General features: G+C 34.5%; 1 protein-coding gene across 4 annotated transcripts in view; it reads left to right on the top strand.

Moving 5' to 3' along the window:
* The window catches only part of Elmod2 (ELMO domain containing 2), a 28200-nt gene extending 14669 nt beyond the window's left edge, over positions 1-13531 (top strand). For 3 of the 4 annotated variants that reach the window (XM_076864331.2, XM_076864332.2, XM_076864333.2), the window contains 5 exons: positions 188-321; positions 4137-4205; positions 5568-5701; positions 9929-10070; positions 11830-13531. In XM_076864331.2, coding sequence (XP_076720446.1) covers positions 188-321; positions 4137-4205; positions 5568-5701; positions 9929-10070; positions 11830-12001 — 651 coding nt within the window. In that variant the 3' untranslated portion in view covers positions 12002-13531. Of the gene's footprint in view, positions 1-187; positions 322-4136; positions 4206-5567; positions 5702-9928 lie in introns of all 4 variants that reach the window. The other variant, XM_076864334.2, reaches the window with a different exon arrangement.
* Positions 13532-19613: the final 6082 nt, after the last annotated feature.

Raw genomic sequence — 19613 nt, 5'->3', positions numbered from 1 at the left:
TTTTTCTTCTTTTTAAAGATGATTGAAAAGTTTTCTGAATATAGTCTTTATTGAACTTGTGATTTGTCTGTAAAGATTGTTTAATTGAAAGTATTCAGTGACTAGTTATATAAGGTATATGAAGGAAAATGTTCTGGTAAATTAAGAACATTACTATTATTTGTAATATGGAAGCATGTTTGTGCAGCTTTGGAATCTTCTAATGCCCACAAAGAAGTTGACAGCCAGAATCTCCAAGCAGTGGGCTGACATTGGTTTCCAGGGTGATGATCCTAAGACAGACTTCAGAGGCATGGGTATACTCGGATTAATCAATCTTGTGTAAGTGAAATTGAACTTTCTTTTTTTCTCTAAATGAAATTACTTATAATCTCCAGTCTAGTTCATTTCTAATAAGAATTGATCTAGGTGTTTCATACTGTCTCTGAATTTTAATAGCTGTTGTGCTAATGTGCTGGCATCAGTCTGAAGGCACTGGAAATACACTGTGTGTGTGAGAGAGATTTCTTTACTTACCAGTGCTTTCCTCTTTCTGACCCCCTTTTCAATGCCTCTTGGAGGATTAGGTACTTTCTTTTCTTACTCTTTTTATCCTCTTGTCTCTCTGAACTCTGATTCCATTAAGAGAAGTATAACCAGATAAGGAGATAGTCTCTTCATGTGTGTTCTTCTCCACCTATGATAGCTGATCCAAATCTCCGACTTTTCAGAGTCTACATGGACTCACTCTTATTTAATACTTATAATTTGGTTCATGTGTGAAATTCCAAAATATGCAACTTAGATCTCAATTGAGAGCCAAAACTATACTAGAAAAATTAGAAGATTAATTTCCTCCTATAAGGATATGCAGATGACTTACCAACAATAAAATGTCTAGAATGGGAAGTTAAACATTAAGTCTGAATAATTCTTACTGTGAAAAGAATTACTAAACCTGAAATTGAGATATATTAGATTAATATTGAGAAAAACAATTTAGTCAGTATTGATACTGGGAAAATAGCAGACTTATCTGGGCTCAGGGGCACATGCTTGTAATCCTAACACTCATGAGGTAAAAGTAGGATGATTGCATGTTTGAGGCCAACATTGGCAATTTATACCCTAAGCAACTCAGCCTGTATCAAAATTAAAAATATAAAAGGGCCAGGGATATAACTCAGTGAGTGGTAAATTGCCTCTGGATTCAATCCCCAGTATTTGGGGAAAAAAAAAAAACTTATGGTAAGATGTCAATTCCTGCAGTTTTTTTCAGTTACCAAAGTACTTAAATTTTTTGTATTCCCTAAATTTTATAAATCCTTAAGTTTTATTGTCTGATTCTTTATACAGAGAAAACAGAATAATCTTAATTTTTTAAAAAAAATTTAATGTACCTTGATAGGGTTAGTGTACTTTCACTAGAATGCCCATGAATTTTTCCATGAAGGAATTTATCAGTACAATAAAATGATAATCAAGAACTGTGTAAAACTGTAATAGCCCTTTTCTTAAAAATGGCTATCAAAATAGTCCTTAAAAACAATTACAATAGCCAAGCATGGTGGCTCGTGCCTGTAATCCTAGTGGCTCAGGACGTTGAGGCAGGAGGATCACAAGGTCAAAGCCAGCCTCAGAAAAATTGAGATGCTAAGTGAGACCCTGTCTCTAAATAAAATACAAAATAGGGTTGGGGATGTGGCTCAGTGGTTGAGTGCCCCTGAGTTCAATTCTCAGTGCCAAAAAAAAAAAACAAAAAAACAAAAAACCAAGTACAACAAAACTGTTTCAAAGTTGAGAAATAATTACATATAATAAAACATGATACTGTAAAAAAAAATGGTTAGCATTCATCAGAAAAGATTTTAGTTTAGCTTAAAGTATAAATAATTTAATAGGATTTGACTCTAGACTGTGGGTAGGGATTCTGTTAAACCTTTAAATGATTCATAATATTTCCACACTATTTAGAACTACTGTCAAATTTTTGAAAAATGACCAGGACTCACATATATTTGTAATTATTTGATTGCCAACAATATACTAGAAATGAATGAAAATATAAAATCAGCTCTGACTCCTCCATAATTTTGCTGTTTTCCTGCATATGGAGCTATGATATTGCAATATCCAAATATACAGCTAAGGAACAAGCAAGATATTGAAATGCCCTTATTTAATATATTATCTTTTAAATTTCTTGGCCTTTGGCATGCGATCTCTTAAAATATGATTTTGCTGTGAAAGGTGGATAGTGGTTTGATAAATAACAAGACTTTAGATCATTGAATGACAAGTCAGCTGTAGAAAATGAAAGGAGGCCACACAATGCATTCAAGGGAGACAGAAGAAATCTAAATAAATTAGGCGGTAGAAACAGTAAAGAAGAAGAATCTGCAAGTAAAGGCTAAAAATGTGTGTAGGGAAGAAGGAAAAGGACGTAAGTAGAAGGGGGGAAATGAAGTAAGAAATTCAAAATGCAAATCATTTGTAAATAATAGTTTACCTTATTGTATAGATGTTTATTTTTTACCATTAGATACTTTTTTTTTTTTTTTTTTTTTTGTACAGCAGATTGGAGCCAGGGCTGCTCAACCTCTGAGCCACATCCCCAGCCCTTTTTATTTTTTATTTTGAGACAGGATCTCACTAAGTTGCTTAGGACCTCAAAAAGTTGCTGAGGCTGGCTTTGAACTTGCAATCCTCCTGCTCAGCTTCCCAAGTCACTGAGATCACAGATAAGTACCACTGTGCCTGGCTTCACCATTAGCTACTTTAAGATCATGGATAGCTAAATAAATCCAGCAAGGAGATTAAGTTACTCTATTACAGACTGAGTATTTTAAAAGTAGTATCACGTCTACAGTGCTGATGAATGCTTAAATATATGAGGAGTATTGTGCACAATGTGGAGTATAAACAGACCACAAAGGGCATTTTGGAGCTAACTTGGGGATAAAGTAGAACCTCAGAGCACTTAGGAGGACTTTTTACTGTTTGGGGTTTCTGGATCCCATGAAAGGCTTGAAAGCCTTTGGTGCTCTTTCCCCAAAAAAAGTATCCACAGAAAAATTCGTTCAAAATTTAAGGTAGTTCATGGATCCCCGTCTTTATTTATAAATGATCCTTCCTTAATGGACCTCTAAATCAACCATGCCTGGATTAATGAGTTGAAAATTCAAGCCAGGGAAACAAAATGGAAGTGTATGTATAGTATTATTCCAAGAAGAAAAATAGAGGGGGAAGATAAATTAGAAATTTCTATGCTTTTGATGAAAATTTCAGTGATTATATCCTCTAAATTTTAAATAAACCATGGAAGTCAGGTTTTATGTATAATTTGGTCTTCATATTACACCTGATCTGTGTGTGTGTGTGTGTGAGTGTGTATTTGTGTGTACGCACCACTGCACTATGAAGTGAGACAAAGGTTGTTGCCTTAATATAGGCCAAAAGGACAGATGCACCTACAGATAGATGTGTTCTGTATTTCTCATGTACCTACTGACAGTTCTGTTTACAGCCAATATTGTAGTTTATACCATTGATCAAGAAGGGTGTGAGGTACAAAAGGAAAGTTATTTACTTTTTCTTTTCTGATTGCATTGAAAATGCCACTAAACAATACAGACTTGTGTGATTCTGCAATCTGTACAATTAGAAAAATGAGAAATTATACCCAAATGATACAAATGTATGAATTGCCAAGATCATTGTAATGTCATGTGTAGATAATAAAAAAAAAAATACAGACTTAAGTTGTAGTAGAAACAGTAAGCTTAGGAGAAAAGGAAAGAGTGTCTTAACAGGTAGAGATTAACTTTTTTATAGAAATAGAATGAGCAAATTAAAGAAAAATAACTCTACAGGGTTTTTTTTTCTTCTTTTGTCTTTTTTAAGTAGGTAGAAAGTCTCTTTTTAAATGATCTATTAAAACCTTTGCAATTTTGCCAAAGGTCCATGTCCTAGAATAGATAGGCCTGATTGGGATTGAATGTTCGTTCGGAAACATCTGAATCACTGAAGTGATATGAACTGGATATCAGGATGACAGGTCAACACTGGGACCATCATTTTGACAGTAACAGTGGCTTCTGAATATATTGAATTTGAATGACATATACTTCCTTCATTATTTTCCTTATTTTTTTTAGGTATTTCAGTGAAAATTATACCAGTGAAGCTCATCAGATTCTTTCCCGCTCAAATCATCCAAAATTAGGGTAAGCTGGATGACACTGAGAAACTAGTCTCTTGCTAAGGTGATTACATGATTAAGTGAATTTGAAGGTATTTCTTAAAATGAGATTATTTTAAGAAGAAAGTTCAGTAGAGTAGAAAACAGGAGAGGAAGGCAGGTAGGGAAAGGGGAAGTTCTACAGACTGAATTGGAGCAAATTATATTTCATGCTTGTATAATCATGTCAAAATGAACCCCCCAATATTGTGTATAGCTATAATGAACTAATAAAAAAAGCAATTGTTTTATTCAGAACTTTATAAAAGGTGGGCATGGTGATGCATACCTATAATCCCAGCAGCTTAGAAGGCTGAGGCAGAAGAATTGCAAGTTCAAAACCAGCTTCAGCTGGCCCTTAGTAGGGCCCTAAGCAACTTAGCAAGTCCCTGTTTCAAAATTTAAAAAAAAAATAAAAAAGAGTTTGGGCTATGGCTAAGTGGTTGGGTGCCCTGAGATCAATCCCTAGTATCAAGAAGAAGAAAAAAAAAAAACTTTATGAAAGATATTTCATGTTACATTATTTTTAAATAAAAAATATAACCATAAACCAATTTTGTGTATGTTTTAATATATTTTTATCACAAGATATAATTTAATCTATACAATGGAGAATAGGTGTCTTTAGAAAATTTTTTCAAATCCAGGCATGGTGTCATATGCCTGATCCCAGCCACTTGGGAGTCTGAGAAGGAGGATCTCAATTTCAAGGCTAGTCTGGGCAACTTAGTGAGATCATATCTCAAAATATTAAGAGGATATAACTCAGTGGCAGAGTACTTTCCTAGCATATGTGAAGCCCTGAGATCAATCCCCTGAGATCAAAAAAAAATTTTTTTTCTCAAAATGGAGTTGAAAATAGGAATAGCTTCAAAATAGGAAAATGGGAAATAGCTTTGAAAATTATTAAGTGAAATGCAAATTGAGGTCATGTAATTAATTAGTTTTACCTTTTTATATTCTGATGAAATTAATCTTTGGAAAAAATAATGTTAGATCATAAAAATAAGTAAATATTCTTATAATGAAGAAGAAAATATCAAATTATTAAGTGTAGTTTAGAAACCAGTGAAATTTGTTGAATGTAATTCTCTTTGTTTTAGATGTCATGAAACAGAACTTTATTTTTATTTCTTATATTAAATACTCAGAAAATGAATAGACTTTAGAAAAAAATTTTTGGAACCATTCACTTTTATTTTTCTTATTTTATAGAGATTGTTATAAAATCAGTAGTGTATTAGAAATGAAGCAATTCTAATTTTACTAATTGATTGCTTACATAATTTAAAATTTATTTTATGAGTTATTTGGCTAGCTGGTATAACTGGTGATGTTTCTGACATAGGTATTCTTATGCAATAGTTGGAATCAATCTCACAGAGATGGCTTATAGCTTGCTGAAGAATGAAGCTTTGAAGTCTCATCTCTACAACTGTGTTCCTGGTGTGCCAACAATGGAACATTTTCACCAGTTTTATTGTGAGTATTAAAATAAGAAAGTTAGCTCTAAGAGAATTTTTAAACCATTAGTGTGTATTTTAATCTGATACCTCTATCACGTATAAAGTTTATATTATTTTGTTATTTTTGATCTTTGAAGCCAGGAAAGTAATGGGATAGTCCGTAAGAGTATTTGGTACTTCGTTTCTATATTTGTTTATTAAAAAAAAAAAAAAAAATTGTGACATTTTTCAAGTGTGCAAATTTAGAATTTGTGTAGTTTTTCTGTAGCTTTTCATTTTCCAGTTAACCACAAAATGAATTTTCCCTCTCGAATACTCCCTAAGGAGTCAATGATACATCATTTGCAGATTTTTTTTTATACTCTTATAGGAAAATAAATTTAAAGGAACTTTGCACCCCCTTATTTCAAGGTCAGGTTGCCTGGTGTTAATACTAGAGCAGTTCCTTTATTACAGTAACTTTTACTCTGATAATATTTGAACACTGATAGTTTAATTGAGCAAATCCCTCTTCTAAATCTACTGCTTAGAAGCAAAGAATTCAGATCTAGCTTAGCTTTGCACTCTACTTTCCTTGGTATTTCTGTGGCTTTGGAATATCATTTGCGTGTTGGGAGGATATGGGAAGCTACTTAAATACTAAATGGTCCAGTGGCTTCCTCAGTTCTGTGTGGAAAGTATCATTCATGGCTCCTTCTCGATCTCTCCTGCCTACTTACCTGCTTCAGTTTTGTCTGCATACTGAATTTCTCCTGCATTTGTCTACTCTTCCTATCTCCTTTATAATACATGACATCGTACTTGTATCAGTGGACAGTTTGGGTGTTAATTAAGGCTTTTCTTCCCAGGAGTGACCTATTCTAACTAAAGGAATAGTTTTAAATCTTGTCTTCTGAAGTCACATCATTTTGTTATTGGGAAAATGGGCCCAGTTAGCACAAATCAGTTCCAGCATCATGAATCCTTTCCAGACGAAAAAAACTGTAGAAAGATTAACTTTCTTTTTTTTTCTTTTTTTCTTTACATATGACAGCAGAATGCATTACAATTCATACTACACATATAGAGCACAATTTTTAATATCTCTGGTTGTATACAAAGTATATTCACACCAATTCATGTCTTCATACATGTAATTTGGATAATGATGTCCTTCTCATTCCATCATCATTTCTAACCCCATGCCCCCTTCCTTCCCTTCCAACCCCTCTGCCCTATCTAGAGTTCATTTATACCTCCCTTGTTCCCCCTCCCTACCCTATTATGAATCAGCCACTTTATATCAGAGAGAACATTCGGCATTGGTTTTTTGGGATTGGCTAACTTCACTTAGCATTATCTTCTCCAACTCCATCCATTTTCCTGCAAATGCCATGATTTTATTCTCTTTTATTGATGAGTAATATTTCATTGTGTATATATGCCACATTTTTTTAATCCATTCATCTCCTGAAGGGCATCTAGGTTGGCTCCACAGTTTAGCTATTGTGAATTGTGCTGCTATGAACATTGATGTGACTGTGTCCCTATAGTATGCTCTTTTTAAGTCCTTTGGGTATAGACCAAGGAGAGGGATAGCTGGGTCAAATGGTGGTTCCACTCCCAGTTTTCCAAGCAATCTCCATACTGCTTTCCATATTGGCTGCACCAATTTGCAGTCCCACCAGAATGTATGAGTGTACCTTTTTCCCCACATCCTCGCCAAGAGAAATTAATTCTTTCATATATTTTATTTCCTGGTACCCACATTTATCTCCCTCTTTCTCTTTATTCTCTTGGCCATTTTTTTCTTCCTTTTTTATTCTTTGTATGAAAGGCTGGGAATAACAAGTGGTAACTTAGCTTCTTATCTTGATTGTCACCTTCTGACCTGTGAGCAGGTGTCCACTCTCACCCTGGCAAGCTGCTGACCACAGGTCTAGCAAAAGGGCTCAGGCCCTCCATCTTTCAGATTCTGCTGTCTAGATGTCCCCATTGCAGGATTTGAGTGCCGTTGTTTGAACAGGACTTCTGGATTGGTGGTTCCAAAAAAATGACATATCCATTTTCTATGATTAAAAAGTTATAACTCAGTAACAAGTTTATTGGGGGATAACTTATATACATAAAGTTCTCCCTTTTTAAGTGTATATTCCAGTGAGTTTTAGTGAGCTTCACAAGTTAGCCAGTCATCATCAGAATGCAATTTTAGAACATTTTTTGTCACCTTAGTGAGATCCCTCTTGTTGTTTTACCATTAATCCCCCCTCTTGTGTTTTCCTTATTTTTTACCCCTAAGTACAACCATGCAGAAATTTTTAGGTTTAGTACTTTCTTAAGAGTAACTTCTATTGAGTCCACCCTCTGAGTGTCAAAAGGACAATATATATGCTTCATGAAGATCGCTCTTTTCCATTACTTTCTGTAGGGCTTAAGAGGCTTGACCAAGATGTCCTGCCCACTTCCTGGAATCTTGATATCATTTTGTCCTATGTTTCCTGATGTTTTCATAAATCAGACTACTATTGCAGTCTCAGTTTTCAGGGCAGGCTTTCTCAGACACTCAGTTACATTATAGACCAGCAACTTCTCTGTAAAGCAAAAATTTCTAGTACTTTACCAGTTTGTTCCAGGTCTGTGTAATCATTTGAATGGATCACATTGCTGACAGTAATGCAAAAGCAACTTACCATAAGGAGGGGGAAATGGCCACAACCTAATAACCAGAAATATTTTTTAAAAAGTATATCATAAGCCTTGATGATTAGCTGATTTTTCCTGCTATCCAGAACTTTATCTCTAGGTTTTTATATTGCACATCTCTACCAATCTATTAAGAGTGAAGATGAGCATAGATTCAATTCATGTATTACAGGTAATTTCTACCCATATACTATTGCTTAATGTATGTACAGAATAAGTTTTGAATGAAATAAAGATAGGAAATAGCATTGAAAAACAATTACAAGTTTACCATTCTCAGTCCCTCTTTTGGTACCCAGAAGCAGAGGATATTTTTCTGGAAGTTTCATTCTTTGATTTTTCTCATATATTCTGGTTGACAAAAATCTGTTTTATCTTACATCAAGAAATTAACCTGAAATCTTTTTATTTTGATGTTTGTTTGTTTTTTTTTATTATTTTTGGTATTCCTGAGTATCAAACCCAGTGCCTCAGGCATGCTTAAGTAAGCATTCTACTAAGGAGCCACATCCCCAGCCCCAATCTGTAATCTCTCTTAAGGTAACCTTCTTATGAAGTAAAATGTAATTGAAACATTCTGGCTCCTAATATTAATCTTTGCTTCTCTTTAAAATGGAATTTCTATTTGTTTTCCTCATACTAGGCAATAGTAATAGTCTAGGCACACTTTATATAAAGTCATTGACTTATTTTCCTGACTTAGCTGAAATAAGTCACTTTTATCCCTTCTTGAAAGTCCCTTTGGAAGGCATAGTGAGGCTCTAATGAAAACAGAAATCCAAGACCACTTACAAACTGTGCATTTGGGGCACATCATTTGGCCTCTGTGCTCCTCTGTTTCCTTTTTGGTAAAATGGAGGAAATAACACTGGGCTTACAGCATAGGGTTGTTAAAAGAGAAAATGAGCATATGGTGAGCCCTGTATAAGTAATTTAAAACTATTTAATAAATATATTTGGTTGAATGTAAAATAAGATTTAGGAGTGGTTTTAAATTTACATTTAAACTCATGTGTTTAGTTTTACAAAATACATTTTTAACATTTTGAGGCTTCATTTGGTTTACTGTAATGAAGGTATTGAAATAACAAAATTAAACCTATTTGTACTTCACGTATTCTTTTCAAAAGAGAAAGTGCTAATAGTTCATAGAAAAAATGAATCTTAGATTTAGAAATCAGGTGGGAACAGTTTTTCTTTATCCTAGTCCAACATTTTCTCATTATTCTCGTTTTTGTGCTTCAGGTGTCTCTGGGAATATTTTTTTTTCCTTTTTCCAAGGCATCTTTTTAAAGTACTGTATCTCTCAAATTTAAGAGATTTTTTAATTTTTGAGACAAACAGTAAATGTGCACTAAATATTCTATTGAATTGTTGTATATTTTGAACATAGATACTATTTCTTACAAAGTTTCACAGATTTCTTTTAGTTTTATAGCTATTTTTGATGATTATATCTGACTGTGGAATTTAAGGGTGATTATATGCTTTCTAGAAATAAGATGTTTTTAATGTGGTTTTACTGTTGAGGGCTTTATGTTTTGTTTTTCTTTAACTGCAGGTTATCTTGTCTATGAATTTGACAAGTTTTGGTTTCAAGAAGAACCAGAAAGCATTATGTATTTCAACCTGTACAGAGAGAAGTTTCATGAAAAGATTAAAGGACTCTTAATGGATTGCAATGTAGCACTTACTTTAAAAATGTAAATCATCCATAGTATCTTCTATTTCTACCACATTTTGCACACACAACAGAATTTATATGTTGTAATAGAAAGTATCTGATCAATTACACTCTTATATATAATTTCCTACGAAAATACTTCAGAAATTCTATTTAAGAAAGCTAGTGGACAATCAGTGTATGTTTACAATTGTTTATACACTGTTCTCCAAAGGTACCTTATGCTTCCAAAGATCCCCTCTGTAGAGCCATGTCAGCTACAGTTTGGAATTTGGGACTTAGCCCATTGTGGAAAAGTATAAATCAGGTATTTATATTAAATTGGTTGATTAAAATGTGTACAAGTCAGTTTTCATTCTTACGTGTCATAGCTATCAAATTGGTATCCTTTTCAAAACCCTTTAAGTGTTTTGGCTGAGAATAACTGTTTTTAATTTGTTTTGTCTTCTTTTTATTTCTAGGCTAATTAACAGCAAGAGTATTTCCTTAGGACTTTCTTTGCATCTCAATTACTTGTCTTGATGTCACTGTATTAGTAGTAACAAGAGCAGAGATGTCAGACAGGATCAAGAATCATAACCTCCTTTTTTGTTTTCTTTGGTTACTGAACATAACAGATAATGAGAGAGTGATGGTGTGACTAGCTTTGTTGTTTTTAAATAGTGCTTTAAAAAATCAGTGTTAAGGCTTACTGACATTTTCTCATTTTCAGTATTTGCTTTGTTTTTTATCCATTGTAGAAAAGAACCTTATTTACTTAGTGGTTTAGTGTGAGGGCTTCTACCTGTGTGTGCTTATGAAAAGCAGTGCATTTGCTTAAAGTCTTTTTTTCCTTTTTTTTTTTTTTTTTTTAATCCCCTTCTTTCCATACTGAGGGTCAAGCCCAGTACCTCACGCATGCTAGACAAGTATTCTACCACTGAGCTGCTCCAGCCCAGGAAAATTTTAATTTTATTCAGCAGTTTCTACTAAAATAAAGCAGTCTTGGAAATTTAAGAAGAAAGTTTAAAGCTTTTTAATAATCTTTTTAAGTATCATTGGTTTGTTTGACTGAACCATTAACTCTTACTTCTCTTACTTTGAACTCTTGCTTTGACTTCATGGTATTTCGAAATAGCAAGTATGGACCTCTGTTAACTGTCTGTGGGACACTAAAATAGCTTGACTGTGCATTTTGTATAGCTTTATTCTCCTAAAAAATCTCAGGAGGGCAGCAGGTGCTGTCAAAGATTACATGTGATGAGATCCTATTGGGAATTTCTTCTTGATGTGATTTACATGTTTGTACTCAGCAAAACTAAAGGAGCTTAAAGATAGGAAAGTTCATGTGATAACTAAGACCTCCTTAAACCCTATGGAATTCAACTTATTAAAGACATAATTTAAAGCATGATGATATTTTGCACATCTTTCATACACGCAGACACACATACACACACACATAAATATACTGTTTAAGTACTGACTTGTATGTGATATAGCAAGACATTATTTTTCAACTGTTTGCTCCTGTCTGTTGTCAGATCTCTCTTCAAACTTGTCAAGAGTGGTAAGAAAGCAACACATGCAGTGTTTTATACCACATACATTCAAGTACATGCATTAAAACGATTTTTTAAATAAAACTTTTTAAAACTTGGTCCATTTTGTCATAATAGTGACAATTTAGCTTTTCAGTATTATAGGAAGTTCATAGTTGATTTCTTTTAGGGGACTTCTCACCCTTTGGGAATATCTTCAGCTGTTTTTCAAAAGTGTTTTCATGCTCTTTCTTTCAGCTGGAGTCTTCTGATGTGTAGCAGAATTCCAGACAAATCAGGTGTTAACCATGAAGTTCACTCTGTTACTGTATTAACTATTCTATGGAAAGCAATTCAGTTAGTCTTTAATTTTTGTGCTGAAAATATTTGTTTATGTTTTAATCTTTCAACAACTGAGATCTTGATCTGATTTAACCTTTGTCAGGATGCTTATTAAAAGAATGCTTGAAGTATGGACGAGAATATTGTTAAGTAAGTTTTTCCCCTTTTAGAGGGGGAAACAATGAATGGGGTTAAGAAAATGTCATTATAAAGTTTTCTCATAACATGTTCTTCAGATTCATCTCTGTACATTACAGATGTTGTCTTGTTTTTTCTTAAAATAACCATAACTATTTCAGACACTGTGTTGTCAGTTGATCTAATGACCACCAGCAGATTCTCAGATTTGATAGTTTGGAAGGCAAGCTCTTCCCAGGTATAGTGTAGCATGAGCCTTCTGACCTTCCGAGTCATAGTGACATAAAGAAAAGGACAATATAATGTTCTTTCCTTCCTCCTTCCCCTTACTTTGAAATGTATGTTAGAATGTTATGTATTGTAAAAATCCACATTTAGAATCCCACCTTTTCTATGATTAGTAAAATGCCAAAGTAGTGAATAGGATATTATGGCATTGAAGTAGCAGGAAAATTATGTTAGTTCTAGCATCAAAAAGTAAAATCAACATGGAAATGAATTTTTGTATATGCCAGGTTGAGGAGATTACATCAGTGACAGGAGTAGTGTAAAAAAATACAGTTTAATCATTTGCAGTTTAAATACATTCTGAAAGACAATCTAAAACAGGAGAAATCAGGAGGTTATCGGTGAACGTACACCAACCTCTGGCAATATAGCTAGAGATTAAAATCAGTATCTTAAACTGGCCATTACAGTTAAACCATTTATAGTTTAGAAAGCACATTTTTTCTTACAAATGTCTGTTTTGGTTTTTTTCTAAGAGCATCTTTAATTTTTTGTATGTGTTTACACTTGTATGTATGTACATTCTTATTATTCTAGCGTTCATACAATTGTGCACGCACTGTTTCTCCCCTTTGAGAACATTCAGTTAAATAGAATTTGATCAAAGAGCTGCTCAAAGGATATATAGCATATGAGCATGCAAAGGGATGCTTATTCTGGGATAGAAAAGGTCACGCAGACGCAGCTTTGTGGCTTGCAGGACAATAACGTTTATCATCTTCCTTAAAATGGTGACTGGGGACCAGCAGCTGATTTTCTCAGGATGTGTTCACCCTGCCTCTCTGAACAAGTCTGGGGAGCCTAAACTTCCATTTTCATACTTAAGAATCTGTTCACACAAGCAATTTGTAGTTGAAGATTAATGGAATTGTTAATACTCTAAGAGAAACCATGACTTGAATTTGTGTGTTTTCTGTCTTCACCTTTTGATGAGAAGCATTAAAAGTGTAGTGCAGTAAGACCCAGCGACTACAGTACTATTAGAGAGCAATTCTGTGTTTTTGTTGAAGTATTTAAAAAAATATTTAAGCAGTAGTGTTCCCTGCAGGAAAAATTGCCAGTTGGCAACTTAAATTAATTTTTTGTCTACTTGGATAAAGCGGTTGACTTCTTAAGCAAAAGCAATAGTGTAAAACGTGATGTCATTTTGTTTGTGATGTTAAGTGATCAAATAAAAACCTGTTGAAATTGTTGTAAACCTTTCCATTGATGCACTTGCTGTCTTCTTGTCCTACCTTTATTTCAGTTATTTATATTCATAAAACAATGTTATCTTGTTTAATCATCTATCGTGATGCCATAGGTGAATCAGAATATACGGAAATTTTTATTTTTGTGACTTTTTAACTCACACACAAATTACTACTTAAGATGTTATTTAATGAGAAAAGGAGATTATGATGCTGTATATTTGCTTCATTCTAAAACAAGCCACTGCTTCCACCCCACCCTTTACAAAAGGGAGGGACAATTAATACTGTAGTGTACTATTTTTTCCTTAACTTTATGCTGTGTATCTTTGAGCTACTTTCATATTAATACATAGTGTCCTTATTCTGTTTTTTACACCTGGGTAGCATTCGTGTGTGTGTGTGTGTAATTTTGATAAACAATAATACTGTATTGAGAACTGGCTGAATAAGGCTGAAGCAGAACTTAATATTACTAATTATAAAAATGCATATGTTAGAAAACAGACTGAAAGCTAAAGACAGCATCTTAAGAAGTTTGGTTGAGAAGAACAAAACAAATGTAAAGAAACTAGAGAAGAAACTATTAAAGGTAGAGATTAATTGCAGAGAATAGAAAACAAATGTGTCATGAGATCAAAAATAAAATGTTGCTTGAAAAAGATGGATATGAATATACTTCAGTGAGACAAGATAAAAGAGCAAATAATTATGTGAAGAATGAATAAGATTACATCATGACAGCCTACAAATTTTGGAAAATTACTAAAAAAAACTTTTTGTCAAATTTTGAAAGTTAGATGAAATAAATTTCTTTTAAAATATGACATCAAAATATACAATTAAAAAAAAGGAAAAGAAAGGTTCTAGAGCCATTAAACTGAATTGAAAACCTTTCCACTGAAAACTTTGCTTGCATCAGTGAGTTAAATAACACATTTAAAATGGTGTCATTTTTTACAAACTCCAAATAATATTGAACATTCTGCAATTCAGAAAACTCATAATTTTTATTTTTTATAATTTGATGTGCTGGGGATCAAAGCCAAGGACTGATGCATAATAGGCAAGTGTTATGCTACAGAGCCACATCCCTAACCCAAAGTTGTCATAATCTGATAACCAGAAAGGACAGTATGGGAAGGAAAAATTTTATGCCAATGTGACTTAAGATGCAATGATTTAAATAAAATGTTAGCATACTGAATCCAGAAACATACCAAATTTATTATGTTGACTTAGCATGTGTGTATATATAGGTGGTGTGTGTGTGTGTGTACATACATACTATGAATTAAATATGTGATCAGTTGTGGTTCTGTTCATTTAATATCATGATAAAACTAATGCTATTTGCCACATTAACATTTGAAAATCATAATGATCTTGGACGCAGCAAAAGGACTTGATTAAAAATTCAGCTTCCATGTGGGCTGGGGTTGTAGCTCATTGTTAGAGCACTTGTCTAGCATGTCCAAAGCATTGGGTTGATTCTCAGCACTGCATATAAATAAAATAAAAGTTTATTGACAAAAAAAAAATTTTTAAAAAGTTCACTTTCCATTCATGTTGAAAACAATAGGAAATATAGAAAATGTATCTTAAAGGATAATTTTACAAAATGTATCAGTATACATCATAATGAAACATTGGGATCAAATTAAGAATTTATCATTTGTATTGCCATAATAACCACAAAACAAGATATTTATATATGTATATATATAGTACATATATATTTATATGTGTGTGTGTGTGTGTGTATATATATATATATATATATATATATATTTTTTTTTTTTTCTTTTGCACACAGAAAGCATTTACTCCACACATCTGTGGCTAGCTAGTCAGGTCTGATCATCTTAGCTGGATTCAGCTGCCCTGAAATCAGGGCCATAGGTTTATGACCTGTTTTGGTCAGCTCCATGTGACGATTCTTCTGGGGCCAGTGGAGACCCTTCTTTTTTTCGTGGTGATGGCAGACGCACAAGAACGAGCCCAATTGCTCAAACATTTTAGTCTTTCACTCACATGTCTGCTAATATTCCATTGGTCGTGACAAATCCTGTGGCCAAATCCAATGTCAACGGAGCAGAGAAAAACAATCAACTGGGAAAGTAAGAGGAATCAATACTTGCCATATAAATCCAAATTGTTACAACATTGTACTGGGGATCCTAGCTAGTACAGTAAGACAAATGGGTGGAAAGAAACAAAATTCAAAAGAAATGATATATAAAAGTTTGGCAAATTGCTAGCTATCAATATAAAAATAAATTATAGATAATAATGAACTCTTTCAAAAAAAGCTAGAAGAATTTTGAATAGTCCCACAAGAAATGATAAATTTTTGAGGAGATAATTTGGATTTGAACACTATGTAATGTATACATGAATTGAGACATTCCATGGTACCCCTTAAATATGTACAATTTTATGTGCCAATTGAGAAAAGCTATGCACTATTTCTAACATCCTTAAAACTGAAAATTATATATTGAATACCCAAATAGACCTACAGAGTAGAGTCCAGAACTGTTCTATAAATAAAAGGATACTATTTCAAAAAATAAACTACATTTTTATATATCAGCAAAATTAAACTAGAAAATAAAGTCATGAAAGTTTTATTTGCATTTTTAAAGTACCTAACACAAGAAAACTCATATCCCTAAGGATAAGACTATATATAATATTAATGAAAACAATTTTAAAAGCCTATCCTATAGTCATACATACCATATTAAAGGATTGAAAAGCTATTCTTTATATTGATCTAGTAGATTTAATGCATACTGTAGATTCAAGGCATTTATTTTTCTCATTTCTTCTCATTCATGGTGTGTACCTAGAGGGGCATTATCTGCATCAAACTGCTCCATAGGTCTCCAACATCCCCTTAGATCAGCAGCTACCAGGGCATTTTACACTCAAGGCAGATATTGGAGTGCCTGTGGGCAAACCAACTATACAAATACATTTAAATGTTCTGTTTACGTCATGTCTGTGTATACCAGTGGATAAAGCAATTGACACAGCCACACTGAATGTAGTGAGGAGGTATAGGCCATTTCCAGGTGAAGAGAGGAGTGAATATTTTTTCAACAATGATCAGTCTATCACATGTAGTAAAGAAACTTGACCCTGGTGGCTACCCTATAGAAGTTGGTGATTGTGTGTCCCAGCATATATGTATACATGTATGTATATAGACTAAATAACCCCTTCCCCAAATGACCAAGTTGTACGCACCACAACCTATGAGAATGTGACATTGCATGGTAATAGTGATCTAGTAAATGTCGTTAAATCAAGGACTTAAGAATGGGAGATTGGGGCTGGGGATATGGCTTAAACAGTAGTGTGCTCGCCTGGGATGCGTGCAGCCTGGGTTCAATCCTCAGTACCACATACCAACAAAGATGTTGTGTCCGCCAAAAACTAAAAAATAAATATTAAAAAATTCTCTCTCTCCTCTAAAAAAAAAAGGGAGATGATCTGATTATCCAGATGCATCCCAAGGTAATCATAACTGTCCATAGAAGAGGGAGGTTGATGGGAATTTGACTAAGGAGAGGGTGATACAATAAAACAGAGATAGTGGATATGTGGTCATAAGCCAAGGAGTGGCTCAAGAAGCCGAAGAGCAGAGTCCTCTAGAACCCGCAGCGGAACACAACCCTGCCCAAGCACTTTAGATTCTCAATGACACCTAGTTTGTGATGATTTCTTACAGCAGAAACAGGAAACTAATATGTCATAGGAATTAATACCAGCACTATAATAATAGAAACAAATGTTCATCAAATAGGAAAAATTCTTGAACAATCATACAATAGAACATGGTACAGCACTGATCATGAACAAACTACAGTTATATCAAACAACATGGATGAATCTTAAAATATATTGGTCAAAATTTGCTACAAATAAAAACATACTAGATGAATCTTTTTAAATAAGGATCAAAAATAAAGTAGCTGCTTTGCTTAGGGATAAATACTTAATGGTGAATCTATAGTTTTAAGAAAAAAAATCATTTACTGTGAATGTGAAATTAGGATGGTTCTGAGTGGTGCTTGTGGAAGTGGAGGCCAACCTGGGGTGCTTGCAATTTTGCTTCTTAAGCTTTGCTGTGACTACTTGTTTATTCACTTGGTAATAAGACATTAAAATATTCATTGGATTTATGCACTTTTATATTCATAATTCTATGTGTTATAGTCTAAAATAAAAATCCCATTTTAAAAAGAGATCTTTAAAAAAAAAAAGCAGGCAAATGTGATTTTTTTCTTTTTTAAAATTTGTACGGTACTTGGGATTGAACCCAGGGCCTCTAACTATTGCCATTTACTTTGCATGAAAAAGAAAAATCACTGCATAGTGATTCTCAAGCCCCGTCTAGGGGCTCTTCCCCAAGTTGTATTCCCTACCAGATGAGATTACTGAGGCTTCTTATTATGGGATGAGGAGGTCACTCAGAAAATGGCTAGATACCACATGTCTGGATACCACATCTATTCCCCTCTGGTTCCTCAGTGTAGGGCAGCGCCCAAGCCGGTTCTATTCACCACTGCATACAATGTCAGACTCTCACGTATGTCTGCTGACTTTTCTGCATACCAGGAATTTGCCAAACTAAGTTTGTGATTTGTCTTGGTTTGGATTCCTTCAGAATCAGACCTTGAGTAAAGGATTTGCAATTCATCTGGGAGATGACCCCAGGAAACACTGATAAGGGAGTGGGGAACTGAGAGAGGGAGTTGAAGTCAGCCCACACAGGGACTTTGTATCAAGCAAAATGCCACTGGCGTTTGATCATTTGATGGCTCAGCTGTATTTCACCTGGGGGTGGGGGCGGGTCCAGAGAACTGAAATACTGATACACCATCTTCAGCAAATCACTGGTCCAGGCTGTGTCTAAGGGTGTTATTTCCCAGTCATCTAGCGTGCCCGGAGCGGATGGGCAAAGCTGGGAGAAGATCCTAAAAACAGGAGGTGCTGACATGGTAGCCAGAAGTCAGGCCAGCATGCACCAACTTGTTAAGAGGAATCCTGTATGAGGGGGCCTGACAGCATGTGCCACAAGATGCTCTTACCTGTAACATATGGGGAAGGAAAGGGCTATGGTTTGAGTGTGGTTTGTCCCTGAGATGATCCTGTGCTCGAGGGTTGGTCCCCAGTATGCAGTGTTGAGGTGGAGGAGCCTTTAAGAGGAGGTACCTGGTAGAAGGTAATTAGGTCCTGAGGGGCTCCTGGTATATGGGTTGAGTCTCTGAGGAGTGAGTTCCCTTGAGAATGGATTGTTATAAAAGGAGCAAGCCTGGCCTCTCCCCAGACTCTGCCTCCTGTCTCACCATGTGTTCTCTTCAGCATGCACTCCCTCTATTGGGATGCCATAGGCCATGAGGCTCTCAGCAGAGCTGAGTAGATGTTCCAGATAAACTTCTTTTCTCTTTAAAGTACCCAGTTTCAGTAATTTGTAATAGCAACACAAACTGGTCAGACACAGTTAAGTGTGAAGTCTTAAGTGTGAGGAAAGCTGTGATCATAAATGTAATGTAAGGTTGATTAAAACAGAAACAGAATAATGCTTGGATGTCTATAGGCTCCTGGGTCCTCCTGGCAGTCCTTGTTTGGGGTTTAAAACAAGGTTGGCCTTGTCTTATACTTCTATTCATCTCTGGTCTCTGCTTTCCTTGTCTCTTCTGCACTCATTTTTAAGCATAAAAAGCTCACACATATGGATAATAAGTTTGGCTTTTCTGGAAAGATCCCATGAAGTTTTACTTTTCCTCGTAGGAATCTTGGATGCTTCCTCTGTCTGCCCAAATGGACATTCCAACTCTAAAATTCTCTGATTCCATGACGAATACATGACTCTAACACCAACAATGCCTCACATTAGAAGTGGTTATAGCTGTCATAAAGCATGGACTTGAAAAATCTATATTAACCACATTCCGTCAGTTTTTGCCAGTTAATTCTAAATACCTTCACTTGCTGTTGGATAATGTTGTGTTCGAGGTGAACCCTCCTCTTATATCCAGGTGCAGATCCCAAAAGACCAACTTCAAAAGA

The sequence above is a fragment of the Callospermophilus lateralis genome, chromosome 8 (assembly GCF_048772815.1).
Source record: "Callospermophilus lateralis isolate mCalLat2 chromosome 8, mCalLat2.hap1, whole genome shotgun sequence".
NCBI classification, from domain to species: Eukaryota; Metazoa; Chordata; class Mammalia; order Rodentia; family Sciuridae; genus Callospermophilus; species Callospermophilus lateralis.
The sequence above is the reverse complement of the archived record's forward strand: the minus strand, read 5'-3'. Positions and strand labels throughout refer to the sequence as shown.